At 43.0% G+C, this 14,380-nt stretch overlaps 1 protein-coding gene across 16 annotated transcripts in view; it reads right to left on the bottom strand.

The window, feature by feature from the left end:
• The window catches only part of ZNF382 (zinc finger protein 382), a 93,214-nt gene that overhangs the window by 36,020 nt on the left and 42,814 nt on the right, over window positions 1-14,380 (bottom strand). For 11 of the 16 annotated variants that reach the window (XM_050769028.1, XM_050769037.1, XM_050769027.1 and 8 more), the window contains 2 exons: window positions 12,439-13,855; window positions 5,503-9,798 (listed from right to left, as the gene is read on the bottom strand). In XM_050769028.1, the coding sequence (XP_050624985.1) occupies window positions 9,750-9,798; window positions 12,439-13,855 (1,466 nt within the window). In that variant the 3' untranslated portion in view covers window positions 5,503-9,749. Of the gene's footprint in view, window positions 1-5,502; window positions 13,856-14,380 lie in introns of those variants that run through there. The other 5 variants (XM_050769032.1, XM_050769039.1, XR_007721482.1 and 2 more) reach the window with 4 other exon arrangements.

The following is a 14,380-nucleotide window of genomic DNA, read 5'->3' as shown; positions in this document are numbered from 1 at the left end:
CAGGTGCCTGTAGTCCCAGCTACTCAGGAGGTTGAGTCAGGAGAATTTCTCGAACCTGGGAGATGGAGCTTGCAGTGAGCCAGGATCGTGCCACTGTACTCCAGCCTGGGCAACAAGAACAAAACTCTGTCTCAAAAAAAAAAAAAAAAAAAAAAAAAAAAGAAAGAAAGAAAAGAAAAGAAAAGAAAAAAAGAAACATTTTTATTTTTTAAGGTCACGAAGAAATTCTTCTACATTTTTGTCTATTGACTTTGTAGTTGTACCTTACACAATTAGGTCTTTAAAAACTATTCCAGAGTAAAATTTTGTATTTACAAAAAAAACTATTCTCCCATAATTGTCTCTTGCAGCCCTTCTCTGTGAGATGGTATTTTTTCCTGCCTCTGGATGAAATGTCTGGCAAGTGTCATTGTAGTCAAAAATCCAGGGAGGCCGAGGTGGACGGATCATGACGTCAGGAGATCGAGACTATCCTGGCTAACACAGTGAAACCCCATCTCTAATAAAAAAAAAAATACAAAAAATTAGCTGGGCGCAGTGGCAGGCACCTGTAGCCCCAGCTACTTGGGAGGCTGAGGGAGGAGAATGGCGTGAACCCGGGAGGCGGAGCTTGCAGTGAGCTGAGATGGCGCCACTGCACTCCAGTCCGGGTGACAGAGGGAGACTCCATCTCAAAAAAAAAAAAAAAAATTGCAACATGAGGAATCCTGTGGTAATGGAAATGTTCTGTGTCTTGATTCAATGTCAACATCATGCTTGTGATGTACAGTTTTTCAAGATAATTAGTATCAGGGAAAACTTGGTCAAGGGTACATGGGATCTTTTTGTATTATTATTGCAGTTGCATATACTCTAAAATTGTTTCAAAATAAAAACCTTGATTTTTTGAGGTTTAGGAAAGATCGTTTCAGACAAATATGTGAATCTGAATTATCAATGTACTGTAATGTAGAACATGGGACTTTATTATGTTTCCCATTACTATTCTGAATGACTAGTGGTTAGGTTGTCTTTTATTTTAAAAAATGAGACATTCGGCCGGGCGCGGTGGCTCAAGCCTGTAATCCCAGCACTTTGGGAGGCCGAGACGGGCGGATCACGAGGTCAGGAGATCGAAATCATCCTGGCTAACATGGTGAAACTCTGTCTCTACTAAAAAATACGAAAAACTAGCCGGGCGTGGTGGCGGGTGCCTGTAGTCCCAGCTACTTGGGAGGCTGAGGCGGGTGCCTGTAGTTCCAGCTACTTGGGAGGCTGAGGCAGGACAATGGCATAAACCCGGGAGGCGAACCTTGCAGTGAGCCGAGATTGTGCTACTGCACTCCAGGCTGGGTGACAGAGAGAGACTCTGTCTCAAAAAAAAAAAAAAAAAAAAAAAAAGAGACATTCATAGGCTGGTTTTTGTTTTTTTTTTTTTGTTTTTTTTTTTTTTTTTTTTTTTTTTTGAGACAGGGTCTTGCTTTGTTGCCCAGGCTGGAGTGCAGTGGCACAATTATAGCTCACTGCAGCCTCATTTGTGTTTACTTGACTAATTTAGATTTTTCTATGTTTATACTTTCTCATTTATATACATTAAAATACCGATCTTTTTTTTTTTCCTTTTTTCTTTTTTTTTTGAGATGGAGTCTCACTCTGTCACCGAGGCTGGAGTGCAGTGGCACCGTGTCAGCTCACTACAACCTCCGTCTCCTGGGTTCAAGCAATTCTGCCTCAGCCTCCCGAGTAGCTGGGATTACAGGCACCCGCCACCATGCCTGGCTACTTTTTATATTTTTAGTAGAGACAGGGTTTCACTATGTTGCCCAGGCTGGTCTCGAACTCCTGACCTCAGATGATCCACCCGCCTCAGCCTCCCAAATTGCTGGGATTACAGGCATGAGCCACCACACCCAGCCAATGATCTGTTCTTAAAAAGACAAAATATTGGCTAGGCGCAGTGGCTCACGCCTGTAATCCCAGCACTTTGGGAGGCCAAGGTGGGTGGATCATGAGGTCAGCAGACCATCCTGGCTAACACGGTGAAACCCTGTCTTTACTAAAAATATAAAAAATCGGCCGGGCACGGTGGCTCACTCCTGTAATCCCAGCACTTTGGGAGGCCAAGGCAGGTGGATCACCTGAGGATGGGAGTTCAAGACCAGCCTGACCAACATGGAGAAACCCCGTCTCTACTAAAAAAAAAAAAAAAATACAAAATTAGCCAGGCATGGTGGCGCATGCCTGTAATCCCAGCTACTCGGGAGGCTGAGGCAAGAGAATCGCTTGAACCCAGGAGGCGGAGGTTGTGGTGAGCTGAGATCGTGCCATTGCACTCCAGCCTGGGCAAAAAGAGCAAAACTCCATTTCAAAAAAATAAAAAATAAAAAAAATTAGCCAGGTATGGTGGTGGGTGCCTGTAGTCCCAGCTACTCAGGAGGCTGAGGCAGAAGAATGGCGTGAACCCGGGAGGTGGAGCTTGCAGTAAGCCAAGATCGCACCACTGCACTCCAGCCTGGGTGACAGAGTGAGACTCCATCTCCAAAAAAAAAAAAAAAAGATAAAATATTAATGACAGAAATTAGATACACACATGCATTAACCCATTCCATGTGGAAATCAACAATAAACATGGTATATTCCTTCTTTTGCTGTGTTTTTTCTTTAGAGATGGAGTCTTGCTCTGTTGCCCAGGCTAGAGTGCCGTGGCACGATCGTGGCTCATTGCAAACTCTGCTTCCTGGGTTCAAGCCATTTTCCTGCCTCAGACTCCTCAGTACCTGGGATTACAGGTGCCCACCACCATGCCTGGCTAATTTTTTGTATTTTTAGTAGAGACGGGGTTTCACTATGTCAGCCAGGCTGGTCTCGAACTCCTGACCTCAGGTGATCCACCTGCCTTGTCCTCCCAAAATGCTGGGATTACAGCTGTGAGCTACCATGCCCAGCCAATAAGCTATATTTATTCTTATTTGATGTGGATGAAAATTGTCAAAACACAACCAATGGGTAATGTCAACATGCATTCTAACATGCAATTTATTGGATTTAGCCAATAGAATGTGGGTGGAAGTCATTTTTGGTAGAACTGTTGGGAAAAGGGCTTGTGGGGTGCCTGTATAAACTGGCCATAAAAATATGGGACAATAAGTTGTGGAAAGCCACAAGAGGCCTCTGAGGAAGAAAGCCTTCTATTTGCCATCACGTTCCCATGACCAGAGCGTGACCTGCTCTCTTATCTATAAACACTGTGCTCAAGGAGAAAGACACTCCTTTGAAGCACTGGAATGTGGCCAGATATGCCGGCTCCTAGTTAGGCCCACTCCCCACAGTTGCTCTCTGATAAGTAAAAGAATAAATCAGTAGTTAAGTTTATGCTGCTTCAGCACAAAGGAAATTTACCTAAACCACCATTGCCCCCCTTTCACTGTTTCACCCCTGAACATCTGCTTCTTAGATCTAAGTGACTGTGCTCAATAAATAGTGTGGAGACCAGAGCTTGGTACCTTTGCAGCCTCTGATTTGCTCTGGCCCTCTGGCTCCCAACTTTATGAACTCTTAACCTATCTCTTCTCATTCCTTTGTCGCCACTGGACTTCGGGTACCCTATGGGTGGTGTTGAGGCTGGTCCCCCACAGAACTTTACATGTGCTTTCATGTTATGACTTAGTTTTTGCTATTGGCCATGAGAAGAACATGCCACATGTAGCCATTTGCTCATCCATGAAAACCTTCCAAGAATAGTGGCACTGCTTCACTTCCACCTTCTAAATGTCATGCACATTTCACCAACATGGTGAAACCCCATCTCTACTAAAAATACAAAAATTATCCAGGTGCGGTGGCAGGCCCCTATAATCTCAGCTACTCAGGAGGCTGAGGCAGGAGAATTGCTTGATCCCAGAGGGCAGAGGTTGTAGTGAACTGAGATGGCGCCATTTCACTCTAGCCCGGGTGAAAGAGCGAAACTCCATCGCAAAAACTAAGGCCGGGCGTGGTGGCCCATGCCTGTAATCCCAGCACTTTGGGAGGCCAGAGCAGGTGATCACCTGAGGTCAGGAGTTGGAGACCAGCCTGGCCAACATGGTGAAACCCCCTCTCTACTAAAAATACAAAAATTAGCCTGGCGTGGTGGCACGCACCTGTAATCCCAGCTACTCAGGAGGCTGAGGCACGAGAATCACTTGAATCCAGGAGGCAGAGGTTGCAGTGAGCCGAGATTGCACTCCAGCTTGGGCAACAGAGCAAGACTCTGTCTCAAAAAAATGAATAGAAATTTTAAAATGACCATTATAAAAAAGACAAACAATAACAGATCTTGGTGAGGGCAGAGAGAGGGGAACACTTTAGTACACTGCTAGTGGGAATGTAAATTAGTATAACCACTATAGAAAAAATTATAGACTTTTCTCAAGAAACTAAATATAGATAATCCACATAATCCAGAAATCTCACTGTGGGGCACATATCCAGAATGAAGGAAATCAGTATATCAAAGAGCTATCTGCACACCCATGTTTACTGCAGCACTATTAACAATGGCCAAAATACGGTATCAACCTAAGTCTCCATCAATGCATAATGGATTTATACACAATGGAATACTATTCAGCCATAAACAGAATGAAATACCACCATTTGCAGCAACATGGGTGGAAGTGGAGGTTAATTATGTTAAGGGAAATAAGCCAGGAACAGAAATACAAACTTGGCATGTTCTCATGCATAAGTGGGAGCTAAAAGAGTTGATCTCATGGAGGTGAGAGTAGAATGATGGTTACCAGAGGTCAGGAAGTGAGGGGTCAGGGGTGAAGAGAGGTTAGTTAATGGATATAAAAATATGGTTAGATAGGGCTGGGTGCGGTGCCTCATGCCTGTAATCCCAGCACCTTGGGAGGCCGAGGCGGGTGGATCACGAGGTCAAGAGATCAAGACCGTCCTGGCCAACATGGCGAAACCCCGTCTCTACTAAAACTACAAAACTAAGCTGGGCATGGTGGCTCGCGTCTGTAGTCCCAGCTACTCGGGAGGCTGAGGCAGGAGAATGGCGTAAACCCGGGAGGCGGAGCTTACAGTGAGCTGAGATCTGGCCACTGCACTCCAGCCTGGGTGACAGAGTGAGACTCCGTCTCGAAAACAAAAAAAAAGAATACTGCTGAGAACCAAGGGATAGCAGAATTGGCCCCATTTAGTATTATTCCCAATGATTGCATATGCCCAGATGACTATGTATTGACTGGTTTGTCAGCCATTGTTAGATGTGTTGGAGACGCCCAACAGAACACACACCCTGAGTTCCATCTTCCATAGGTGTGCCACCCCTAGATATAAAGCCTGCCACTCCAGTGGGGGGCTGATCATCTGGATGGAGTTTAAAATATGGGCTAAGTGCAGTGTGTTCCTTGTGTTGTGAGTTGACCTGCGGAACAATGATGAGACCATGTAGCAAGGCCTGTGTGTGTGTAGACTGACTACTACTGGATATATAATTCAGAAGCCAGTCAAAGATATCTTTGGAGACACAAATCAGGAGGTACTGCTGCTAATGAAGCAGAGCTAGGGATTTTTATTTTAAAAAGTTACAGACAGTACAATTAACTTTTTTATGCTTCTATTTTTTACACATGCACAGATTTTTGTTATCTATGACCACAAGCAGGATACAAAACAATTCCAATACCTCAAAGAATTCCCTCGTGCACCCCCTGTGTATTCAGACCCCACCCCACCCCAGACACTCAGCAACCTTTGATCTGTTTTCTGTTGTTATATTTTCACCTTTTCCAACATGTCATATAAATGGAATCATACAGTATGTAACTTTTTGGGACTGGGTTCTTTCCCTTAGCATAATGTATTCGACGTTCATCTATATCGTTGCATGTTTCAGTAGCTCATTATTGTTATTGTTGAGTAGAATTCCATCCTGTGAATGTACCACAGTGTATCCATTTACACACTGAAGAACATTTGCTTGTCTCTAGTTTTTAATTTTTTTAAATTATAAATGATACTCACAAACACTCATGTACAGGTTTCTGTGTGCACATAATTTTTCATTTCTCCAGGATAAATACTTATAAGTGGGATTGCTGGGTCATATTGGATGTGTAACTTTTTGAGACTGGCATATTGTTTTCCAGAGCAGCTTTACCATTTTGCCTTTCCTATTAGTAATGTATGAGAGTTCCAGTAACAAATCCGTATCTGTACTCCTGAATCTAAAATAAAGGTTAAAAAAGAAAGAGTTCCGGCTGGGCGTGGTGGTTCATGCCTGTAATCCCAAGGTGGGCGGATCACGAGGTCAGGAGATTGAGACCATCCTGGCTAACACAGTGAAACCCCGTCTCTACTAAAAAATACAAAAAATTAGCCAGGCATGGTGGCGGGTGCCTGTAGTCCCAGCTACTTGGGAAGCTGAGGCAGAAGAATGGCGTGAACCTGGAGGCGGAGCTTGCAGTGAGCCGAGATGGAGACAGAGCGAGACTCCATCTCAAAAAAAGAAAAAAAGGAAAAAGAGTTTCAGTTGTTCCACATTCTTGTCAGCACTTGGTATTGTCACATATCTAGGGTTTTGAAAAGCCCAATTATAAACTGATGAATATCTCAAATAGTAGAACATCCCAGGTGAATGTTGAAGACTAGTGTTGGAGCCTGTGCTTTTGCTGTTGCATTTTACTTGTGAAGTAGGGCATGGCAAGCCTGGTTCTACTGCTAGACCAGAAACTGAGTGGAGAAATTAAAGCATTAGCTGGCAAGAAATGATCACATTTGAGATGTACTGTGCACTATCTGATACTGGGGACACAGAGGGTGAGGAGATATGCTTGTTCACATACATTATCAGGAAATACGCAACAGTTATAGGAACCATGTTTGTAGGATGGAGCTGATTTACAGTCAGACTGCAAAGCTCTAACATTATCTCCATGATGCCTGGATGTCTGGCTCTGACTCTTGGTTGGGATAAAGCCGGTGAGCTACATGAGGTACTGGTTAAAGTCCTTTTTTTTTTTTTTTTTTTTTTTTTTTGAGATGGAGTCTCGCTCAGTTGCCCAGGCTGGAGTACAGTGGCGTGACCTCGGCTCACTGCAAGCTCCGCCTCCTGGGTTCATGCCATTCTCCTGCCTCAGCCTCCCGAGTAGCTGGGACTAGAGGTGTCCGCCGCCACGTCTGGCTAATTTTTTGCATTTTTAGTAGAGACGGGGTTTCACCGTGTTAGCCAGGATGGTCTCGATCTCCTGACCTTGTGATCTGCACGCCTCGGCCTCCCAAAGTGCTGGGATTACAGGCGTGAGCCACCGCGCCTGGCCGTTAAAGTCTTATATTCCCTGGGAGACTCCCACAGCCAATTTGTTAATGATAGCTTTTTAACTTTTTTTAACTCACATAACCAGTTAGATAGCCTGGCATGACTATGTAACCAGTGAACAGAGAGGAATAAAAAACCTATGCAGTGGCTGGGCACGATGGCTCACGCCTGTAATCCCAGCACTTTGGGAGGCTGAGTTGGGTGGATTACCTGAGGTCATGAGTTCGAGATCAGCCTGGCCAACATGGAGAAACCCCATCTCCACTAAAAACACAAAAACTAGCTGGTCGTGATGGCACATGCCTATAATCCCAGCTACCTGGGAGGCTGTGGCAGGAGAATTGCTTGAACCTGGGAGGCAGAGGTTGCTGTGCGCTGAGATCGCACCACTGCACTCCAGCCTGGGCGACAGAGCAAGACTCTGTCTCAAAAAAACAAAACAATGACAACAAAAAAACCCATGTTGAGACGTCCTGCCATCAGCTCTCCCCAAATCAAGTTTCATACAGATCTTAGTGGTTCAGTTCAGAGACAGTGTGCAGTCTGTACATGAATAAAACCACTGAGAAGCGTGCAGCTAGATGATTCTGAGCCCCAGTGCTTACCTTCCCTTTCTTTTGCTGAGCCACATCCTTTGCTTCTAACCAAAAACATTTCCTGGGTGTGCTCTGTGGAGTCTTGTTAGTCCTCTGAACTGATGAAATCATTTTGCATATGTCTTATGACCTTGCAGTTAGGTCTACAAAATATGAATTTGCAAAATCACTCCTATTTTGTCATATATATTTAGGCCAAGTTGACTTAGATTCTATAAACATGTTTGCTCCTTAGAGCTGCCCAAACTTCATTGAGCAATAGATAACTTAGATGAAAAATACTCACGCGGCACATGAAATTTTGGTTCATGATAGACTGCATATACAATGGTGGTCTCATAAGATTATAGTACCGGCCAGGTGTGGTGGCTCACGCCTGTAATCCCAGCACTTTGGAAGGCCAAGGCGGGTGGATCACGAGGTCAGGAGATTGAGACCATCCTGGCCAACATGGTGAAACCCCATCTCTACTAAAAATACAAAAATTAGCCAGGCTTGGTGGCTTGCACCTGTACTCCCAGCCACTCGGGAGGCTGAGGCAGGAGAATCACTTGAACCAGGGAGGCGGAGGTTGCAGTGAGCCGAGATCGCACCATTACACACCAGCCTGGGCGACAGAGTGAGACTCTGTCTCAAAAAAAAGAAAAAACAATTATAGTACCATATTTTTACTGTACCTTTTCTGTGTTTAGATAGGTTTAAATATACAAATAATTACCATTGTGTTACAATTGCCTATAGTATTCAGCACAGTAACATGCAGTACAGATTTGTAGCCTAGAAGCAATAGGCTCTACCATATAGCCTAGGTGTTTAGAAGGCTGTACCATATCGGTTTGTATCAGCACTCTGTGATGCTTGCAAAATCATGACAGTGCCTAATGATGTATTTCTCAGAATGTATCCCTATTAAGTGAGGCAATGCTGTATTTATCAATTCATAAAGTGAAAATCTCTAAAGTGAGTGAAGTGGCTCACACCTGTAACCCCAGCACTTTAGGAGGCTGAAGAGGGAGGATTGCTTGAGGCCAGGAGTTTGATACCAGCCTGGGCAACACAGCGAGACCCCATATGTATAAAAAATAAAAACGTTAACTGAGTGGGATGGTGTATGCCTATAGTCTTAGCTACTTGAGAGGCTGAGGCAGGAGAATTGCTTGAGTCCAGGAATTCAAGTCTGCAGTGAGCTATAATGGCACCACTGTACTCCAGCCTAGGTGACAGACTGAGAACCTGTCTCAAAAAAAAAAAAAAAAGGCAAAGAAAATTTCTGACTTCTTCAAAAGAAATCTTCAAGCAGGGTTCTGGAATATAGTCCCATGTTGTTTCATGCCAAAATATAAACCACAGGACCAAATTTTCCTAAGGAGCAGCAGCTTATATGTAAATAGCTTTAGAAAACACAACTTTAGCCGGGCACAGTGGCTCACACCTGTAATCTCAGCACTTTGGGAGGCCGAGGCGGGGGGATCACCTGAGGTCAGGCTTTGGAGACCAGCCTGGCCAACATGATGAAACCTCTCTATTAGCTGGGCGTGGTGGTGGGCGCCTGTAATTCCAGCTACTTGGGAGACTGAAGCAGAAGAATCGCTTGAGGCAGAGGTTGCAATGGGCCGAAATTGCACCATTGCACGCCAGTCTGGGAAACAAAAGTGAAACCCTGTCTCAAAAAAAAAAAAAAAGAAAGAAAGAAAGAAAACACAACTTCATTTAGACTTTCTTTAAAGCATTCAAAAGTACCTCCTTCACAGACATTCATTAGATTCCATACCTTGATTTCTCTCTGCGCCTTTGTTGAGAAATGACAGCACAGGGTCTTTTGAGGATGGATCACATTATCCACAGCCTTTCTTTGGGGGCTATTTTCATTTTTTGTGTGTGCAAAATTGGGACGTATATGATGAATATGATTTACTGCCAGAAAATGAGAAAGAACATATATGGACCCCTCAATTGAGTTGTTATTAAGGTATGTAATTACAAGCCAAAAATGCAGCCAAATCTTCAACTGTATTTTATGGTCAGTTTTTTTTCATGCCAAAATCACCTATTAGTAACCACCATATCTTTGCTCATTGACTGCAGAATCCAAATATTTATACCTTTATTTATTTATTTATTTATTTATTTATTTATTTATTTTTGAGATAGGGCCTCACTCTGTCACCCAGGCTGGAGTGCAGTAGCACTATCCTGGCTCACTGCAACCACTGCCTCCCGGGCTCAAGTGATCCCCCCACTCAGCCTCCCCAGTAGCTGGGACTACAGGAATGTGCCACCATGCCTGGCTAATTTTTTGTAGAGATGGGGTTTTGGCATGTTTCCCAGGCTGGTCTCAAACTCCTGGGCTCAAGTGATCCTCCTAACACCTTCAAAAGTGCTGGGGTTACAGGCATGAGCCACCAAGCCCAGCCTTATACCTTTATTTTTATTATATGTTAATAGATACTAAAAAATTACTTTTCCCTTTTAATAAAACAATCAAGTTAAATAAAAACTTTTTTATTAAATAAAAAATAAAACTGTTTTTAGTTTAAAAGCCTGACCATTTTGTTGGCCGGGAATGTGGGAAGCCCTCAGCTGGGCAGTTCTTGCTTGAGGTCTCATTTGTGGTACCAGTTGGGTATCAGCAGGGTCCACAGTCATCTGAAGGTTTGACTGGATGTTCAAGAGGCTTCACTTACGTGGTTGGCAGCTGATGCTAGCTGATGGCTGGGAGCTCAGCTGTGGCTGTTGACCTGGGTGCCTACACATAGACTTCCTAGCATTATAGTCTCAGTATGGCTAGACTTCTGTCATGGAAGAGAGCTCTCCCCAGAGTTAAAAGTCCCTGTAATCCTAGCACTTTGGGAGGCCGAGGCGGGCAGATCACCTGAGGTCAGGAGTTCAAGATCAGCCTGGCCAACATGATGAAACCCTGTCTCTACTAAAAATACAAAAATTAGCCATGCGTGTGGTGCTTGCCTATAATCTCAGCTACCCAGGAGGCTGAGGCAGGAGAATCACTGGCACCTGGGAGGCAGAGGCTGCAGTGAGCTGAGATCATGCCACTGCACTCCAGCCTGGGTGACAGAAAGAGACTCTCTCAAAAAAAAAAAAAAAAAAAAAAAAAAACAAAGTCCCAAGCACCATTTGTTTCCTTTTAATCTTCCTTTCTTTAGTATTAATTCTTTGATGGTGTAAAAGAAATGAGCAACAGTTAAAGTCATTCTTACAATCATTTCATTTGAAAAGTTCTCATCCTATGTGAATTCCCTGGTGTAGCGTAATATATGAACGATGGCTATAAGCTTTTCCATATTCATCATTTGTACTTGACCAGTAAGATACAGACCGCAGGTAAAGACTATATTCCTCCCCATGCTCCAACTTCAACACACTCACAGGACTTTTCTCTAGTTGGAATTCTCTGATGGTGAAAAAGGGAAATGCTGGATGCCTCTCCTTCTCTAGTAGACTTTTTGCTTTCAAATAAGGCATTAACTGTGGCTAACAGTAATCTCACATTTATGACATTTGCCTGCAAGATTTGGGCTGTGGCTAAACGTCCTTCTACATATATTACGTTCATTCACATTCCCAGTTTTCACAATAACACTGATCAAGTTTCCCTGTAGCAAGAATTCTCTGGTTTGAACCAGCACCATATTGATAAAATTTATAGCTGTTTCCCTTCAGTGTCAATTATCTCACGTGGTGAAAGTTCTGAATCGTCTGCCAGTATCTGACTGAATACACATATGCACTAAGACCCAGCGATTCCATTCCTAAGTATATACACAAGAGAAATACATGTATGTACACCAAGACAAGTATGCTCTCAGAAGCATGATTTATTATGACCCTAAGCTGTAAACAATGTAAAAGTTCATCAACAGGAGAATGGATAAATTGTGATATAATCATATAATAGAATTCTATACTGGATAAAAATAAATAAACTTCTGCCACATGCACTAATGATTAGACTCAGGGACATGATGAATGTAATAAGCCGTACATGAAAGAATGCATGATAATCCAATTTATAGAAAGGTTTATAATATGTAAAAACTAATTTGTAATGTTAAAAGTCAGAATCGTGGTCAACTGTGAGGAGGTAACAACTAATTTTTATTTTGGATTTGCAATGAGAAATACAGTTTATACCTCCTTCTTTCAAAGAACCTCTCTACTCACTGTGTAGTCCATGGACCGCAGTCAGTTGGCCAACTAGTTATTACTGATTAACAAAAGGATATGTATTGAAATGGAAAATGTGATTTAAAATGTTTATAACACCTTGACAGAGGAAGTTTTTGTCTGCTGAAGCTAGTAAGAAAAAAATTTGGACTTTTTAATGATTTTTGTCATGTAATTTGTCTAATAATATTTGTGTGTGTGTGTGTGTGTGTGTGTGTGTGTGTGTTGTGTGTTTTACAGGCTGGCAAATAGTAGGTTACCATGTGGTATAGTACCTTAAACTGTTGGATATTATTATGCTTGCAAGCAACATCATCTACAGGGTTTACTATGACTTAACATTTTTTTACAAAAAAAAGCCGCATTACTTACTGAATTCCCATGGTTTCTACCTTGTGAGTTTTCTGATGGACAATGAGGTTTGACTTACAACTGAAGAACTTCCCACACTGTTTACATTCATATGGTTTCTCTCCTGTGTGAGTTTTCTGATGGCGAATGAGGTTTGATTTCCTACTAAAGGCTTTCCCACACTGAGGACACCCATTGGATTTCTCTCCTGTGTGTATTCTGTGATGAACAGTGAGGATTGCCTTCTGGCGGAAGGACTTCCCACATTCATTACAAATATAGGGTTTCTCCCCTGTGTGAATTCTCTGGTGGAGAGTGAGGGTTGTCTTTTGGCAGAAGGACTTCCCACATTCATTGCAAATATAGGGTTTCTCTCCTGTGTGAGTTCTCTGATGCACAGTGAGGGTTGTCTTCTGGATAAATGCCTTCCCACACTCATTACACTGATATGGTTTCTCTCCTGTGTGAGTTCTCTGGTGATCAATGAGGTATGACTTCTTCCTAAAGGCACTTCCACACTGAGGACATTCATAGGCTTTCTCCCCCGTATGTGTTTTGTGATGTCTAGTGAGGGTGGCCTTCTGGCGGAAGGACTTCCCACAATCGATACAAATAAAGGGTTTCCCCTCTATATGTGTTTTCTCATGAAGGGTGAGGGCTGTCTTCTGACGGAAGGCCTTTCCACATTGATTGCAAACATAAGGTTTTTCACCGGTGTGAATTCGCTGATGTTCAATGAGGTATGATTTCCTTCTAAAGTTATTCCCACAGTAAGGACAGTGAAAGGGTTTCTCTTCTGTTTGTGGTCTCTGAGGCATAATAAAGACAGACTTTCTGCAGAGGAATTTCCCATATTTGTTGTAGGCAGAGGGCTTCTTTTCCATAAGATTACTTGGATGGACACTGAGGCTTGACTTTTCTATGAAGGCAATTCCATCTTTATTGTAGTCAAAGGTTCTTTCTCCTCTGTGAGCTCTAGTATGTGTAAATAGCATTCCTTTCATCAGGAAGGATTTTTCACATTCATTATGGTCAAACGGTGGCTCTGGAGCTTGAACCTTCTGATGCTGAATAAGTTCCTGTTTACCACTGAGAACTCTTTCTGTTTGTTTCTGGAGATTCACTGCAGGATGAATTTTCTCATGCTTCGTACTGAGGAGTGATTTCTCCCATCCAGTACTGTCCCCAAACTTCTCTTTTATGGGGCTTATATTTCTAATGACTAGTTCTGAAATATTTTTCAAAACTTTTCCATCAGGTTTATATTCACATAGTATGGTTTTTGAAATACGGTTCTTGCCTAGAGTAAGTGCTTTACCATAAATATTACTTCTCTCCTTAATTAGTTTTTTGTGATTGATGAATATGAGGGATCTAGAATGCCTGTCTTGGTATTCTTTGAACTTCACTAAGACATCTTCAGTTTTCCCATCTTCTTCTAGAAAAGAATACAATTAACACTGTGAGTCTTCACATAAATGCTATGGATTGGGTATACATCCAGACAAACTATGGTGAGACTATCTCACTACTCTGATCTACAAAATGGGCAGAGTAAATTACCTCTTGGTAGCGAAAATGTATAAACACAAATACAAATCTTGCTACTCTGTTAAAATGAAGAAAAACTGGCATAAGTAAAAAACACTCATATCTTTGGCATGTTATAAATATAAGCTGCGCCGGGCGCGGTGGCTCAAGCCTGTAATCCCAGCATTTTGGGAGGCCGAGACGGGCGGATCACTAGGTCAGGAGATCGGACCATCCTGGCTAACCCTGTGAAACCCCGTCTCTACTAAAAAGTACAAAAAATTAGCCGGGCGCGGTGGCGGGCGCCTCTAGTCCCAGCTACTCGGGAGGCTGAGGCAGGAGAATGGCGTAAACCTGGAAGGCGGAGCTTGCAGTGAGTGGAGATTGTGCCACTGCACTCCAGCCTGGGCGACAGAGCGAGACTTCGTCTCAA

The sequence above is a fragment of the Macaca thibetana genome, chromosome 19 (assembly GCF_024542745.1).
Source record: "Macaca thibetana thibetana isolate TM-01 chromosome 19, ASM2454274v1, whole genome shotgun sequence".
Taxonomy (NCBI): Eukaryota; Metazoa; Chordata; class Mammalia; order Primates; family Cercopithecidae; genus Macaca; species Macaca thibetana.
Note: the sequence above shows the minus strand (reverse complement) of the source record. Positions and strands in the feature narration are given on the sequence as shown.